This window comes from Xiphias gladius, chromosome 8 (assembly GCF_016859285.1).
Source record: "Xiphias gladius isolate SHS-SW01 ecotype Sanya breed wild chromosome 8, ASM1685928v1, whole genome shotgun sequence".
Taxonomy (NCBI): Eukaryota; Metazoa; Chordata; class Actinopteri; order Istiophoriformes; family Xiphiidae; genus Xiphias; species Xiphias gladius.
The window spans coordinates 25,044,512-25,062,529 of NC_053407.1; the positions used below are offsets into that span (position 1 = coordinate 25,044,512).

General features: G+C 41.0%; 1 protein-coding gene across 9 annotated transcripts in view; it reads left to right on the top strand.

Annotated features, from left to right (window-relative positions):
- The window catches only part of LOC120793171 (unconventional myosin-IXa-like), a 163,690-nt gene that overhangs the window by 106,158 nt on the left and 39,514 nt on the right, over positions 1-18,018 (top strand). For all 9 annotated transcript variants that reach the window (XM_040132969.1, XM_040132972.1, XM_040132971.1 and 6 more), the window contains 2 exons: positions 4,174-4,290; positions 6,321-6,455. In XM_040132969.1, the coding sequence (XP_039988903.1) occupies positions 4,174-4,290; positions 6,321-6,455 (252 nt within the window). The remainder of the gene's footprint in view (positions 1-4,173; positions 4,291-6,320; positions 6,456-18,018) is intronic.

Below are 18,018 nucleotides of genomic sequence, written 5' to 3' on the forward strand. Positions count from 1 at the left end.
TGGACCCTGGTTGAGTCAGGTGGAATGCGTTTATTAATAGTTTCGGTTTGGTTCCAGCGTAATAGCGAGAGTAAGAGTAATTCCTTGTTCATGAAGGGAAACTGTGCTTGGCAAAGAGGCCAGAATCTGGAGTTGAGTTTGCTACTGTCTTTGAGCCCTACCCGAGGACACCAACGACGGGGTTTGTCGTGGCTGAGCTGAGGGTACCGTTAAAATCTTTATTAGTTTTAGTAACATTTTATTTGTGAATCCTGCCTTTGATCCTTTTCACACTTCCCCAGATTTTGTCCTTTTGTTCTGCTTCTCTCGAGCTCAATAAACCAAGACGTCAGGCTTCACACAGGTCCTCAGATTAAAAAGAGCCATATTTCTAATGAGTAACCCACTCCACTGCATCTATTACTGAAATCCTGGTCTGGACTGGAGAAGTGAGAAAACATGAGCGTGTGTGAGTCTGTTAAGGTGCACGCGTGTTAGTCTGTCTGTCAAGATAAGACGTGCTGTCTGACTTTGACATTTTTTTGATGTGGCTCCAGATAATATGACTCCACCGCTTCCTTCTTCCTGTGTGAAAGACAGACACGGGGAAGGGGAAGTGAGGTGGGGGCAGTCAGACCCTCATTCATATACTTTGCATTCATACAAAAGTTGCTGCTTCATGTTAGCAACTGTTTCAAAGTGGTTGTAGCTTCATAGGGAGGCACAATAGTGTAGAGGCACGGTCCAGTTGCTGGTGAAATGTACCAGTCGAAATATATAGACACACAAATACACACACACATATATGTACACTGATAGACAAAAACAACTACTAGAGAAATACTAATTAAAAACATATGCAGATTGGCATATTGTGGTGAAACACACACAAAGCATCCTGCAGCGAGGAAGCTAGCAGCCCAAGTGCAGTGTGATCTCATGCTGGTGTTTCACACCTCCTGTGGTTTTCAGGAGGAATAAAGAGAGAAAGAGACTGAAAGAGATAGAACAACAACTTCCCCTTTAGCAGACCCTTAGAATCACAAACACCAGTTAAGACATGGTAACAGCGTGGATCGTTACAAGTCTCTGATAAAGTCCTGCTAATTATTATTGTCGGTTTCTTCGGTGGCCCTCTAGAAAAACATTTTCAACCCATTTGCTTCCAGCCATTTTCTGGTCCCATTGTGGTGAATAATTTAATTACATGGCAAACACAGAGACAATGAATGCTCAGTGAGCATGTCAAATGTTCACATAAGATCTGTCAATTCCCCGAGTTCCTGCTGAAGCATTTAAATGGTGGCTCTTTTTTAAACATTGTATTATTCATAACAATCTTATAATCGCAACTTCGTGGGAAGAGGGACGTCACAGGCCTGCTCGCTAAAAATAACCCAAATGATCAATTATGCAAGAGCGAAGAGGCAGCTTTTAAAATGCGCAGTTTTGCTTCATCACGGCTGTTGGCTGCATGTGCCCCGGCAGGCAGTGTTTCGAACAGTCCTTTAAAGAGAGTGCATCCGCAGTGGGGCTTGATAAGGTTCACAGTGTCCCAAAAAGGCCTCTGAAGGAGGAAGGATATTTTTAATTTTGTTGTTATATAACTGACTTGAAACATCAGTTGTTATGTTCTTTTAAAAGTGAGTCTTTGTGCCTGCTTTAATTAACTGTTTCAGGAATCGTCACACCGACTGCTTGTGGTAACTTTTCTCCTTTATGTTGCTTCCCTCAGAGTAAGGGTTATAAACAGTGTATGGGGGATATGTTTAGTTTAATCTTTATTTAACCAGGCAAACCACAAACACAGAACACATCTTAATTTTAATAACAGCGTAGAAAAAAAGCAGAAAGCATTGGGCCCATTCATATGACACAGCCAGGCATGTTTCATATAGTTAACTGGTAAACCAGAGAATTACATCGAATTACAACGAATAATTACCAGGTCAAAGTTGGTCTCCTGAGTTTTGACAACAGCCTGAAAATCAGACTGAATTACCACTTTTGTATGTCAATGTCATTCACACTTGTTGCCATTTAGCTAGCTATCTATGTAGAAAGATGACCCCCCACACACACACACCCACACACACACACACACACTCTTAATCTTGCCTACTAAACTCCGATTGGTTTGAGAAAAAATCTGAGAACTGGACTGGGCTATATGTGTCTCGCATCTCAGCATTGATATGAGGCAGATGCCTTAATGCTGGCAATTCCACTGTCAAGAAAAGTAGAGAAATTAATTTTGTGCATCATGGAATTCCTCGTGTTATGCAATGCAATGCTACACATCAATCTCAGTTGGTCCTCGATGAGAGGAGGGGGGATACAACTTTGGAAAATTTATGTTTACATTCAAATGTAGTCTGTGGCATCCTAGTGAGGTGTTTAGTAGGATGGTAATGCTTTATCTAGACTGTGTGACTGCACGTTTTGGTGTGAAACCAAGACTCTTTCCTGACAGCTAGCTTGATACTGGTGTTGTTATTACTCTCTGCATTTGATATAAAGAAATCTGAGATCTTCACTAACCTGTGGTCAACTGGTTAAGCAGTCAAGTGTATGGTAAAGTAGAGGGGTGATCCAAAGGCCCTTGTTAAGGTTTTTTTTGAGTTCTTAGTATTTATAAAAAGCTGTTTGAGTTTGTGTTGTTTCACTCGCCAGAGGTTGACACAATAGTGTCAAGTTTCACCTTTCTCTTTTCGTAGTCATTTTCATTCTGCTAAATTAAATCTACTCCGATTGGATAACGCTGAACAGAGTCTTTCCAAACGGGGGTCTCTGTTGCAATGCACAACTGTTTTGGGGTTCCTGGCATGAAAATGTTTTACCCAGTTGAAGTAAATTTCTTTTGTCTGGTTCCACTCCCCAATTCAAACACTTGGAGCTGCCAAAGAACGTGCTCCTGTATCCAAGTCTCCATTCAAATCTGCTTATGTTAGCTTAGCAGGCCTCTCATCATGTCTTAGGAGAGAGCATAGTTGGTCTTGGCTGTGTTGTTTTTTTATGGATCAAAAAGTGATCCATAAAAAGTTGTCCAAATAGTGATCTGCAGGTCTGGAGGCACTTAAGGCTCTGGCTCCTGACTGAAAGTAATACTGACCTTAAGTATTACAGCACTGCACACAGCAAGACTACCAAACATACAACAGTAACTTAGAGTTGTGAGCAGCTAATCCCCTCCTGGCTCTAGCATCTTATTTAGCATATAGATATGAGACTGGTATTGATCCTCTCACTTAATAAAAGAAAATAAGCTATTTCCTAGAAAGTCTAACTAGTCCTTGAAGATTTCACACTAACCAATATGCCAACAATGTGTTAATGTGTTAATTTCTTTTTCAGTTAAAATAAATAGTCAATACAATGTCTGAAGGTAGTAAAAAAAAAATGGCCATCTCAGTTTCCCAGAGCTTTCAAATTGCTCATTGGGCTGACCGACAGTCCGAATGCCAAAGATATTCAATTCACATTCATCTAAAACGATTGTTGGTGTTTCATTTCCTGTTAATCAACTGATCGATGATTTCACTATAATCAAAGCAACACTGTGAAACTAGTCCATTGATCGATTGTTCACCAGGACATTTCTGGCCTGTCCATCTCCTCTTTTCCTGGTGGTTTCCTGATCTTTTTCTGCCGCTCAGTCAGTCCCGTCAGATGACTCAGCTGCTGCCTTGTGCAGTAGTTCATTAAACCCCTTCTCTGGCCACTTCACACGTTTAATATGACACTGATCCAGTTCCAGAGAAGCAAGAGGGAGCACTAATGTTGCGTTTGTCTTCTTGCACTGGCCTAAGCGACTGCAGTTGGCAGGTGTTTGGATTTGACATAGTAAAGGCGGCAGGTTTCTATCATGTGCTGCATACAATAGTTGTTAAAGACATAACCAGTAACAGGACCCATGCTGCAGCATCACTTTGTGCTGCTGAAGAAGAAGAGTAGTATGGAATTGTTTTACTGGCTGCATAAGTTTTCCCACTTTAGTCTTCGAACACCTGTGGGCCAGCGCAGCAACGCTGTCACCACTGAGAAATACAAACGCTTGACCAGCGGAGCAGAGTTGTGAGTGATAAAACACATTCAAAGTGGGCTTAAACAATATGGGCTCCTGTTTGTGATTAAAGTTTATGACAAGGAATAAAGTGACATGCTCTGTGTTGGTGTGTGTGTCCGTGTGTCTAGGCGGGCACGGTGAGAGACTCCATGGCCAAGTCACTGTACAGTGCGTTGTTTGACTGGATTGTGTTCAGGACCAACCATGCCCTGCTAAATAACAAGGATCTGGAGGACAGTTCAAAGGTAGGAATGAAAACAAACACACACACACACACACACACACACACACACACACACACACACACACACACACACACTTAAGACTTAGACAACTCATGTGCTCACATACAGAAACACACCTACAGTGTCTGTCTGAGAGCCAGATGCCGTAGGTGTAGACACAAAAACCAAGATTTTCCTTCTCTAAACTTTATGAAACCAATAACACATACATGATATTGGCATCACATTACCTGTTCAGAAGAGGTATGTAACAGCTCAATTCAACATAAACGGTGTACACATACACTGAAACAGATACAAACTTAAAAAGTAAGATTATGAGGATATATGATTTCTAGTGACAGTGTTGTTCTTTGATGTCATTTGCTGTGTGTGTTTTAATGAACTGCCAGATGGGCCAAAGACAGTGCTCTTTAACATGCATATAAAAAGTGTTGAAGGGTTTCTACGAAGTTATTGCCTTCTCAAACTAAGATAGCACCTGTAACCACACTCTCAAAGTCATTCTCACCACCAATTTACATGAACCATCTGTGCCACCAATGGGGGGGGGGATTCTTCAAGCAGAGCTCATAGAGGAGAAGTTTTTCTATTGCTAAAACAATGTGCCTGAATCTTTTTTTAATATCAAATCAATCTTACGGAATGTATAGCAGTTTTTGTCCAAATGATATTGCCTCCCCAAAAATGTAAATATGATTTAAAATTCTGAAGCTACATGTGTAATTATCTATACTAACTAGGACCATTTAGTTTCACCAGTTTAACACCCTGCTACTATGTAAGATGGCTGACTGATGCACTTGAATGGCACAGAGCCATCAATAATGTTATTAATAGCATCTGTGGTTTCCTATTATGACAAGTCAAAATGTCTGCTGTGACAAAGGTCTGTTTTACCGACAGAGGAGAAATACTTACCTCCTAATTGAAATACAGTCATTTTGCATCATCCTCCCTTTGTCATGTTCATGTCCGTCTGTCAATCAAGACTTGATTCCCTGTTTTCTGGCTTCTTTTACTCCCACAGGCAGGGAATGGTGTGATGTGAAATACCACTGTGTGTGTGTGTGTGTGTGTGTGTGTGTGTGTGTGTGTGTGTGTGTGTGTGTGTGTGTGTGTGTGTATATATGCAAGTGTGTGTGTGGGGGGGGGTGGCAGCTGGCAAGTCATTCCCAGAGGGGGCATCTAAAGGATTAGAAAACAGATCGTCTTGTGTATATATTTGTGTGTGTGTGTGTGTGTGTGTGTGTGTGTGTGTGTGTGTGTGTGTGTGTGTGTGTGTGTGTGTGTGTTTATGTGTGTGTCTGCGTGTGCGTGTGTGTGTTTATGTGTGTGTCTGCGTGTGCGTGTGCGCGCGTGTGTGTGTATATGCATGCCAGGAACATTTGGGCAGATGGCATCAAGTTCCCTTCAGCTCAGTTTATCCCCTGTGGTCCTCTGCTGTCCCAGTGCTGTGTGTGTGTGTGTGTGTGTGTGTGTGTGTGTGTGTGTGTGTGTGTGTGTGTGTGTGTGTGTGTGTGTGTGTGTGTGTGTGTGTGTGTGTGTGTTGGCACTGACGTCATCTGTTTGTGTTTGTCAGGGGGTCGATGAGGTTGCACTTTTTGTCAAGGTCATTGTTCCTATGTGCATATGTTATACATTGTGTCTTCATGTACTGTATGTTTTAATGCCAGACATAAAAAAAAATCACCCTTCAAGGAGAAATAAAAACGCTGCTGAATAAAATAAAATTAAATTGGATGCAGCCTTCACGTTCCATTTCATAATTAAAGGCCTTCTCTGCCTCCTTCAGATGGTGCATATTAATGATATATGATGACATGAATTTTACTGACACCCAGGGAGCAACTGGGTCATTGAAGCTGTAAAGAATGGGACACAAAAAGACACAATAAAAATGAAGACAATAAAGAATCATACATTTTTACTGATGTTTACAGTGATGCTAGAGGATTTTTTTCTGATAACTGGTCCCACGAATGTGTAAAACATAGATAGAAAATGATCTGTCTGTGTTTTTCCGCCAGATCCTGTCCATAGGAGTCCTGGACATCTTTGGTTTTGAGGATTACGAGAACAACAGTTTTGAACAGTTCTGCATCAACTTCGCCAATGAGCGTCTCCAGCACTACTTCAACCAACACATCTTCAAATTAGAACAGGTAGAGTGGTATTACCACATGTTCTTCTTTCTCATTTTCACTTCTTTCGCATCCTTTTATTCTTTTCCCTTTTCCTTTCCTTTCCTTGTTTTCTTTCCTTTTTCTTTCCTCCTCTTTCCTTGCCTTCCCCCTCCCCTCCTTTGGTGTTTTCTCTTCTCCCTACCTTTCCTTTCCTTTCCATCCAGACAATGAATATTGTGCAACTGCTGATAACACATTGTTGCACGTTTTGTTATGCCAACGCCAACAGCATGCAAACATTCGTATGTGATCTGCCACGCTGTGTCTTGGTAGTGATGTCAGTTTGTGCACTGGCGTCACATTGTTGTGGCTGCACACATTCCTCAGAAATGCCTTCAAGCTTTTGATTTGTTGGCTGATTGAGTAAAGAATGAGTGCGCCTTGCTTCCGTTTTGAACAGGGGACTTTTGTAGTTTTCCTTTGTACGTCATACTGGTGACAGCAAATAATTTTCTCTTGAGTGGAAAGCTCTGAATGCAGTACAGTAACGTTCAACACACTGTGAGAGAGGAGCTTGCTTTCATAATGCTGTCCCTGTTTTCTGAGATGTTTTTTCACACATCCCGGTTATTTAATTTGATGCTTGTTGTTGCTAAGCATTTTCTTCTGCCCCCGCTATGCTATGCTGTGCTAAGATCACTGTGCTAAACATGTTTCTAATAAAGTCCAAAGACAGTAGTTGGCCTTAAAAGTTTTGCTGGCACAGTATCAACTGGATTCACTGTCAGATTAGTTAACTTCTACCTCAAGTTTTACAAATGAAAGAACAGCCAGTTGGCTTGGCTTAGCATAAAGACTGGAATCGGGGAAACAGTGGAAACAGCCACCACTGCTCACTAATTAACACATTGTATATCCATTGTGTAATCCATACAAAAAAACAAGTGTACAAACAACAATTGTGCATTTTGCAGGGGGTTATGTGATGGACTGTTTCTGGGCCAAGGCTAGTTTACTTTCTGGACATTACCAATTACTGCTTTAAATCCCTATAGGGAGACAACACAGTAACTCATCTAGCAAACATATAGTCCATGGGAGTAAAAAATAACAGTGAAATATATCCACAGTTAGCCCAACAGTAAATTAACAGTTCCTTAGAATTCTGTATTAGTGTCACATTAGCATCAGATAGCAATAGCTAGCTCGGTTAGCACTAAACTGCTGAAAAATTAAACTGAAAAATCAAAAATCAACAATTATCAACACAACATTATTTACAAGAGTTACTACAACTACTACTCCAGCAATTTGGAATTTGGAGAGTGAATAAAAGATTTTTGTCAATATTTGCGTAGTCGCAGATTAGACAAAATGGTGGATTTAACAATGTCAGTTAAACCGTAGCTGCCATGGTAACTGCCATGGATCTGTGCCAGTAGTGGTTGCTATAGCAACAGAATGAAACTAACTTCCAGTGACAGAATAAAATGAATTAATCAAAATCTAATATCCATATATATGGATGTAGTGTGGAAACTGACCAGGTTTGATATTAGAGTTTAATTTTACCTAAAATTCAGTACATTCTAGCACCGTGTCATCTCACATTCTGATAGTCATGTAATTTGGGCCAAGGAGTTTCTTCAGCAGTAGATTGCACTTGTAGCACTGTGTGTGGTGTGTGGCTGATTTGGCCCGGATCAATTTAACAGTTACGATTTTGGCAGTTAATGTTTTTGGCCACATTGACGTAAACTAAGTGCAACACAAATACAAGCTCTTGGTCTTCAGACCCAACAGACGCTGACAAAAGTGGCATCACTTGGGACAGTTCATCAGGCCTCAAGCAGCTCCCCCTGGAGCCACAAAAGGGCTTTATGCAACTTTTTTCAATATGGAGTTGTATTTTCCAAGACCCTTAAACAGACTCTGATGTGTAAAATTGGTGCAGTTCCCCTTTAAGTGCAACCAGTGGTAATGATTACAAGCTCAAAAGCCTATTTCCATGACAGTGGAACAATAACACAAGAGAGATGCTGGGAAAGAAAACAAAATTAAAGCTAAGGCTGGAAATTAGAGAGGAATTTGACTGGCTGCTTTGCTGTTTAGACGCTGTTGTTCTGCCTGGGTTCTCTAGTATTTGAACAAACCAACTTGGCTCTGCAGAGGCATTTCTTAGCCTTGCTGTGCTAGCTGCAGAAAATCAAGCCAGTGCATATGAGAATTAAGGCTGTCTTTTTGCTTTCATTATCACAACGAATTCAACCGCTAGGTCCTTATATCTCCTTCTGTCATATGTCATCACTCCACGAGGTTCAGTGTAGTCCAGGAAGTAAGTTGAGTATCTGTGATTCTCAACCTGCCTAATTTACTTACAGTTCATTTGGTGATCTCTGCATTTAACATAATGCTTTCTGACAACCACTACCTGTAGATAAATAGCCTTACCAACCCTTAGCAGCTCAGCTCAGTAGCACCAGACTAGCACATACTTACATAAGCAAGGCTGGGTTACAGTGCAGGAGTCCAACAGAGCTGGATGTTTTCTGGCAGCTAAGTGCTATTAAAAAGGGCAACACTTTTAGTTTCGCAAAGAGCCTTTTTCTTTTTTTTTTACGTTACTGGATGTGTGATTTCTGACTGGGTTTGGTTTGTTTATGTTCTTGTTTACTCTGTATGCCTCTGAATGGCCTCATTCTTCAATTTCTTTCATTTAATTTTAACATCAGTATTTCTCTCACAATCATGGCTGTGCTGATCAGAGTGATGTCAGCTCCGGCATCATAACCAATGATGCCGGAGCCCCCCCCCACACACACACACACACACACACACACACACACACACACACTCAGAACGACCATTACTGAACCACTAATACATGACCAGCTATATTATGTATTCATTATGTGCATTTATTCAGATACGAACTGCCAAACCACTTAATATTCTGTGTGCACATTTTATTTTTTTTTCACGTCATATCCGTGGAGCAGGCGAGGGAGCGCTGAGAGGGAAAGAATAATGATTCTCAATCAGTTGGACTGTGTCACAGTAGCTGTCAGCTGTCGTCTCAGCTCTCGCATGCGGGCCCATCGCTGAAGGCTAAACACAGAGAGGAACCTAGTTGAAAAAAGAGCAGCGTTTCAGTAAACGGGTGCAATAATGTCCCTTCACCCTCGATGGAGATCACAGACTGCCGATCGGCCCGCGCTGATGGTTCTGTTATCTGTTTCTGACAGTTAGCCCTCAGGCCCTAGCCACACGCACACGCACACACACACACGAAACAGGCATGTGTAACATGTACTGACAAACAGGTTGTGTTACACTGAATGAAAAATTGACGGTTAAGCACTCTGGGACTTAACCACAGCACTTCTGTGGACAAAGTTAACTGCCATCAAACAGGAAAGAAAATACTTTAAATTTTAATCTATATATATATTTATATGTATGTGTGTGTGTGTGTGTGTGTATGTGTGTGTATGTATGTGTATATATGTATGTGTATATATATATATATATATCTATATATATATATAGATATATATATAAAAATAAACGTATAATGAGAGAGAGAGAAACATAGTTATTGTGTTTATTGAAAGATAATCTTAAAAGTAAAATACTCTGATATCTTCGTTGTACGTGTTTGTCTTTTTTTAACTATATTTTTTTGAGCAGGAATCCGGTCAAATTTAATTTTTATGTGTCTAATTTTTCATCCCTTTACAATCTTTTTCTACTGAGAAAAAAAAAAAACAAAAAGAAAATATGAAATTGAAAAATAAGATCATTAAAAAAGGGGGAATGGGGGGCACCAGTGACCAAAAGAAGAGCATCAGTAAAGGTGGAAATACATTTATAAAATATAAATACTTTGTATAAAACAATAACTATTCCCCATTATCATTGCATTTGTCATCTGAATAGCCATCACAAAATCAGTACAAATAAGTATACATATTTATTTTTAAAGTTTCTCACCATCTCTGTAAAGTGGTAAGAAGAGAACTGCAAAGAGAACTGTATTTGTTTGTGGAAGTGAAGTGGAAGTCACCTCACATACACTTACACATTTTAAATTGTGCTCAGAGACAGTGCCACTTATGAAAATTACCTGTGTCATTTTGTTTACAGGAGGAGTAACCACACACAGACTTGCTCTCCTCATTAACTTTACTCAAACAGCATTTTGCTGAATCAAAGCCCAGTTTTTTCAGCTCATGACTTCATCATGGCTTAGAATACCTCTTTATATATATTGTCATTAACTCATACCAGGCATCAAACAGCGTGTCATTTTGTTTCGTTTATTTTTATTTTTTGGTAACTTTCTTTATTTTACGAGTCTGTAAATTCCTTTTCCTGGAAAGAACCCTATAGTTTGGTACTAATTAGTTGATACACTTCCAGTTATTTCTAAATGCCAAGCCAGCACAACCTTGAGACTTTTATTCGGAGGACAGCAGCTGAGCCACACATGCAACATGTCAAGTGAGTCAGCAAACAAACAAACAATTCAGCATAAATGAAGCATAGTTTCCAATAATAATGAATGAATAATAAATAAACTGGGGTTTAAATGGAGCAATTTACTTCATGAAAGCCAGTAATAAACACAACAAATTGAACCAACAAAATAACAGTCTCATTTTTTCCCTGTAATTGGTACCAAACTGCATGGTTCTTCCCAGCAAACTTTGAACAGAAAGAAAAAAGTGGACCTGTAAAATAAAGCATTACCGTTTTTTTTTCAATAAAATACATGTATGCTCTCTCTTCTGCGGTATATTGACTGACAGTGATTACACAGCGAAACCTGACCTCTGTCTCAACAGTTTCTCTGTTAACGGGTGTAATCTATGCTTAAGTTAGTTTTCAGAAAGCCATACATTTATCATAAAGGCAAAAAAAAATTAGCTCTGTTGACTCACTCATTAACTTCAGAGTCTATCAAAGTGTTTTGTCAACAACAGCTAACAACTGTTCTTTTAAAAGTATAATTACTAGTTTTATTTTAGTGTGGTCTGTCATTCTGTGACAGCAGGTGCTCCTTGATGGATGTCTCTGTTTTGATTGAACCTTTCACTTTCAAGGTTTGTTCCTGTGTTACGTCCAACTATTAAGTGTCAAAGTGCTGCTGAGACGCTCGCCCTCACAGGACGATGCCCAATATTGTTTCAGCAGAGTTCACGTTTATTATCCTTTAATCACTGGGGTCCTCCAAACCTTTGGCTCTGTGCTGTTCGTGAGTTTATTTGACAGAACACAACAGTTGAGGTGGAGTTGAGCTCCGGGGCCCCTCCGGTTGTTATAGCTTCCTAATCGAGGGTTGCCAGATCTCTACTGATTTGTGTTTGTTTGAAGAAAGTCGCGCAGTTCACGCCACGGGGCCCCTCTGCCCTCACTTTGACGTCATTAGGAGAGAAAAGCTCTCCACACCTTGACTGTTGCATTGTATTGAGTCTTTAAGTGCTGACCTCAGATCAGCCAGATCATTCACTTGCCTTTTCGAGGATGCAGAGTCTTGACCCTGGAATTAGCGGTTTACAAACGCCAACGTTGAATTACTTACTTGTTCTGGCGCTGTTGACCGTGTTGGCGTAATGATGAGAAATCCTCCACTTTAAAACACCGCAAAGGAAAATGTAAATCGTTTTGTTTTGTTCATTTTTCAGTTAATTCAACTTAGAGTGTCTGGTTTTAATTTTCAGACATGAGTTGTTCTAACTTGAGGCCTTTTGACTTGAAATTATGAGTTTAATAAATGAATTGCTGATAGTTCACTCAACTCGTTAAATTAAGTTTTCAAAGAAACAAAACCAGCATATTACCAGACTTGACTTGACGATCGGTTAGTATTGAATTCAGTCGCTACCCCCCGTACACCGATAAATTACCAGAGTCACTGGAGGCAGCCCCGCATGTTGACTCGGTGACTCAAAGTGGTTTCAGCAGCTGCAGCTGCTATTTGCGTCAAATGAAGAGCTGAATCTGTAAACCGAGAAAATGTAAAAGGAAAGCAAATCTGTAAAACAGTCGATTCAACTGAATATCTTAAGTTTACTGAACTTGTTTTAAAAGTTTACTTTTTTGCTTTTTTGGTCAAGTCGTCCCACACACACTAACTAATCTGAAGATCAGACCATGTAGTAATATAGCAGAAAAGAGGGAAGGGGGCTGAGAGTAGGATGGATGGTTTTTTTTTTTTTTTAGAAAATCCCTCTCTGCTCATTTCAAAGAAAGAAGATGATGTCTCCATGTGAGCATTGAGTTCTCGGATTTCTCCCTCCGCTTGCCTGAGAATTGTCTTTGTCTTAGTGTATTTTCAGCTGGAGATGCTAATAGTGAGGCTTATTTTTTTGGTTAACTGAGGGAGTAATACAAAGACTTAAATTACAGGCTGTCAGTGATGTTTCAAGAAGATATGTATCTATTTATAATGAATAAATCTACACACAGCATATACTCAGCGGAAAGTTTGACTTAACCCTTGTGTTTGGTTGACTTTAGCTTTACCTCCTCATTGTTTGGGGTCCTAAAGACCGCAGTGCTCTATGTGCAGAAATAATAATATTAACGGTGATTTATTTTTCTTTTCTTTTTTATTAAAACATGTACAAAGTACAATGTATTTAAGTGGTAACCATTTCTGTTGCCACAAACTGGTCTTGTTCATTTAATGGTGACAAAAAAATGACCACAATGTATTATATATACACCAAATAAGAAAATATTTTACAGCTAATGTGTTATATGTGCTATGCATGAATAAATATACATTTATCTTGTTTGTTAAAAAGTCCTATATGAAAGAAATGTGCAGTATGCTACAAAGTGACGTTACTTATGTTTGGGGGCAGTTAGATTAATTATAATTCTCACACAATTAAGAAATGTAATGAAGTATCAAGCTGCGAAAAGAATGTTAAGTATGTTTTTTGAGCTGTTAAAGATGGCGTGGGGTCTCCGGGACCCCAAGCAGAAAATCAATCAAAATCAAGGAAACTGTAACTTGTGAAAAAAAAGCATAGACCACTGCTTTTTGTTAGACCGCCATCCAGATTTCGGCTTTCCATCAGGGGGGATTTTCTTCTTCTCCTTGCTCCTGGCTTCACCCCCCTTCCAGCCAATCAGTTGGTCTTATCAGCAGTGCGTGTTTACCTTCTGAGCAGCGGCCAAAGCTAATAGGACCACACCAGCCACAGCCCTCAGCTGGATGGAGGAGAGTGTGTGTGAAGACTCTCCAGTCCTGTGTTTACACTCAACATGCCCATTGGTGCTTGATTTCTCTTCTGTGTGAGGACGGTATATCAAAGTGAGAAAATACACGACGGCCACCGCCTTAGGCAAACACTGTATCACGTTCAACCCGTGAGAATTCATACGGACTCCGAAGAAATAGAGAAATATAAGACGATGTGGCCAGGTTTACCTTCATCTGACAGAAGTGGAAGACTCCTGCTGCCTACTGTTGTTGAGTTTATTGTAGGAGTCCAGCAGCTTCTAAATGTAGAAGGAAGTGCCGGGGGGTTCTCTAAATCGTGTTTCTCCTTCCTCAGTAAGAATTGCAGAACTTTAAATGTTCATACTGACAATGTAGCAGTTAATTATTCATACATCGGAAAAGCGAAGTTGACATTTTGATGCAGATTTTTCCACGTTCTACGCCCCGATCATACAGCCGTGCTCACTCCGTGACGTAATTTTTCTGAGTCATGCTGGGCAACGAATTACCAGCTTCAAACCAATTTACAGAGCACGTTGAGTGACAACACACCGTGCATTTTTTTTTTGTTTCTCATCTGTGTCTTCATCAGTTTCTATGTGTCTTTCTCTCTGGTGCTTTTAAAACCACCAGAACTTGCTCCAGCTCCCATGATTGCACCACCGCTCCTCCCGTCTGCTCAGTAAAAACACTCTGCTGTCATAACAGGAGAGACGGGTGCTCAGGGAGGGAGAAATAAAAAGAAAGAAGGGATACAGAGATAGCAGGAGAAACGGAGAGTTACACACAAACACACGCTACCTCCCTCACCTCTACAGCAGGGCGTCGGGCCAAACACAATTCAGGCTGGTTAAATGCTGCACTGCGTAACGCAGCAGAGAACAGACACGGAGTTGACTAATGGATGGAGGAATGGCCACAAATCCTGACAAGCCTCATTGACCGCAACAGAGCCCCCTGCTCTCTTCAGGGCAGCAGGAAGTTTTAGGGCTTTAATGGCTCACAGATTGGTTTGGGTCTTGGCTTTTCACATCTGTGTCTGTCTGTTCTATGCCACAATATCTGTAATGTCTCTCTATCTTTACGTATTCTCGGTGCACACTTTAAATGGTCAATTTACCCAAATTACAGAAAGACTTACTTACCACTTAGTTGTATCTAGCCAACCAGATAGGTTTGCCAAGGTCTCCACCCCAGTTTCATAGGGACTATAACTATGAAATCTGCTAACATGGTGTTAAAGGAAACTCCATTCACCCTCCTAACTAACTAACTCACCAGCTCTTGATCCCCCGTTGACTGCCGACATGCAGATCCACCTCTGCCGGTTTGAGGCAACTGGAGTTAACCACTGCATTCCTGGAAACGGGTGCTTTGTGTGCTTTGAGACATGGCACTTTCTGTCTTCAAATTTATTGATTGAACACGTGGTGCACAGCAGGGAATGTACGTATGCAGAATGCTCCTCAGGTAGGCTCTTAAAGTGCCACACAAGTAATAAGTATTGAGAGGGGCACCAGGAAAACAGTCAAAACACAGCTTTGCTGTATCATAACAACCAGCCTGCATTATTGACCCCAAGACTCGTCCATCCACATTTTAAACGTACTGTACAGTCAGAAAACCTTAAAAGAAGCCAGGATTTGTTAAGATGGTTTTCTTGTTTCTCTTTCACTTAAAAATCTTCCAGTTGCGGTGTGCGCACTTGCTTATTTTAGCTTCGTCTTCGCCTTTGTGGTCTTGGGTGACAGGAGTGAAGCCAGGCGGGATCTGCTGCTGCTGTAGGCTGTTCCTTTTCGCAGGCAACAAGTTGTGTGCACTGAGATGCTCTGAGTCACAAGAGCTGCACTGCTGTTGTCGTACTGTTCCAGTTCAGACGGTAGCCGCCGCTGTTCATATGAAAATGTAAAGACCCGTTTTGCGGCGCACAAAAAAAAAAAAAAATCTCCTACAGCAGCTGTTTCTTAGTCACTGGACCAAGTATGTCTGCTCCTTAATGATGAAACTGCTCAAAATCTCTCAGCCATTCTGCTAATCAATTGAACCGTAACTGAACCAGGATCTGTGCATGCTTCCCATGCTGAGTAACAGCTTTGTAGTCCTCTGTCTGCTGGGCCGAGCTGTTTACGTAATTATGTGTATGTAATAAAATGGCTGATGAGTTTGTGAGCTGATCTCTTTATCTGTGTGTCTGCATCTAATTGTCGCTCTCCCCGGGTCAACAACACGTGTTCACAAACTCTCTCACAGACACAACAGAATTAGCCAGATGAACTGAGTCAGTAATCGGTCGGTGCTCGGCTTGATGAGAGTTAAACAACAGCACACGCATGCAACTTTTTTACGGCTCTGTTTTCTCTTTGCTTGATCCGGTTCAACCTCTGAATAAAACCAAACATTCCACATGTTCTGAATGCCTTGTCCTGTTATTCAGCAGCCTAAAAAAAGGCCGAGAGGGCAGACGTGTCGCGTATGTAAAAGTATGCTCCAGTGCTGCTTTGAATACTTGAATTTTATCTCGTTTAAGTATTAGTGGAGCATGTCTTCCAACTGATTGTAAAAATAATTTGCATATTTCCCTCCGTTACCATAATGCAAGTTCAGAAACACTAGCACACTCTTAATATGCACTCAAAAGGATTCCCCCCTGAAAATGTAGAGACATAAATACACTCCAGCACCTACAAATAGACGCAGTATGTACGTATTAACACAAACTGTTTCATTTACATATATACAGTACACACCCTCCACACACACACACACACACGCACACACAGACACGCGCGCACACACACACACACACACACACACACACACACGCACACAAATTTGTATCTACAGCTGGGTTTATTTTAGAGCTATTCCCAATCATTATGCACATTCCTTTGCATGATGGTTGTTTTTTGTGACTGCCTAAAGCCTGGCGTACACTTGAAGTGAACTCATTTGTAAGGGGTGCCATCTTACTTTCTCACCAAACAGATGCACTCCCCACTATTCTGACATCGGAAAGGTCCTGGTGGAGAGGGGGTTTAAGACCCTGGCAATCTGACAAGCAGTTTGTTTCAGGCACATCGCCATTTTAAGGATGGATATGAAATTTTGTAATGAATATTTATGGTCCCCAGAGGATGATTCCTGTATGATTTGTTCAGTCTTTCTGACCTTTTCTTTTGCTGGCTGTTGTTTCTTGAACTTAGAATAGCCCTCTTCAAAGTTTTAGAAACGAGTAAAGGGCACATCCTCAAAAAGCATTTTAAAGCCCACTTGTTGTCTTTGTTTATAACTTCATATTTTGTGGTTTACACAATATTGTCCTCTCTGTGTCTTCTGTTCCCTCTTTCTCTTTTTGTTTTCCTGTAAAGCTCTCTGTTACTTCGGTTTTGCAAAGTACTATATAAATGAAGTTTGCTTGATTTTTTTTGACTAGCGCCAATATCCGCTCAACGTCTACCTTCAGAGACATTTTGGACCATGATATTGGTATCTTGGAAATCTGAATTCTGGCTGGATATCAGTAAAATTTTCCGTGGACATCCGTGGTTAGTCTCGTGGTTTTTGGTAACCCATTTTCTGCAACATCACCGACAGCTCAAAATTCCAGAGGAGCATTTGGCAGCGTTACACACAAGATATGACATGAGGCAGATTGCCATAACATTTTCTCAGCACATTTATACTTCCAAGAGGGATAATCCTCTTGTTTCCAGTGACCCCAGTGCTTTTCATCCAACCACCAGCAAGGCTCTAAGAATAGCACAATAAGCAGTGTCATATGGCGGGATGTGAAGAACATTGCAGCATCTAGGCACTGCCATAAAGCACTTTAATCGTTTTTGTTATTGACTTACGTGATACAACCCCCCCTCCTTTTCTTCTATTTTTGTTCAGCTAGGCTTCCTGAATAGCTGGTGCTGTCCCTGAAGATGTAGAGTTGTATTTATTCAGGGAGGGTTTGCTGAGTGTGCGTGCTCTTTTCCAGCAGTCCAACAGTAAGACGCACCGTGACCCGCAAAGCTGCTGGAGCAGGAACTGCTTACACACCGTGCTCCAATGTACCTCCACAGAAGCTTTCCAGGGAGAGGAGAACATAAACCATGTACCAACCTTTCCACTTTTTTTTTTTTTTTTCCCCTCCAGTGTCCATCCCAACTGGCAGGGGTATTGTAACTGGTGTCTCTCACTGGTGTCTCCCTTAGGGGTACTAAGAGGCCATGGGTCATATACATCATCGTCATCATTGGCCCCTCGGGGCACATGGATGTTACCAACTGACTGTGGTGTTACTGATACCAACAAACAGCCAGGTGTTTTCCATGGCGGGGATGAGAGTTTTTCGTGCTGGGGAAACGTTGCCTGGAC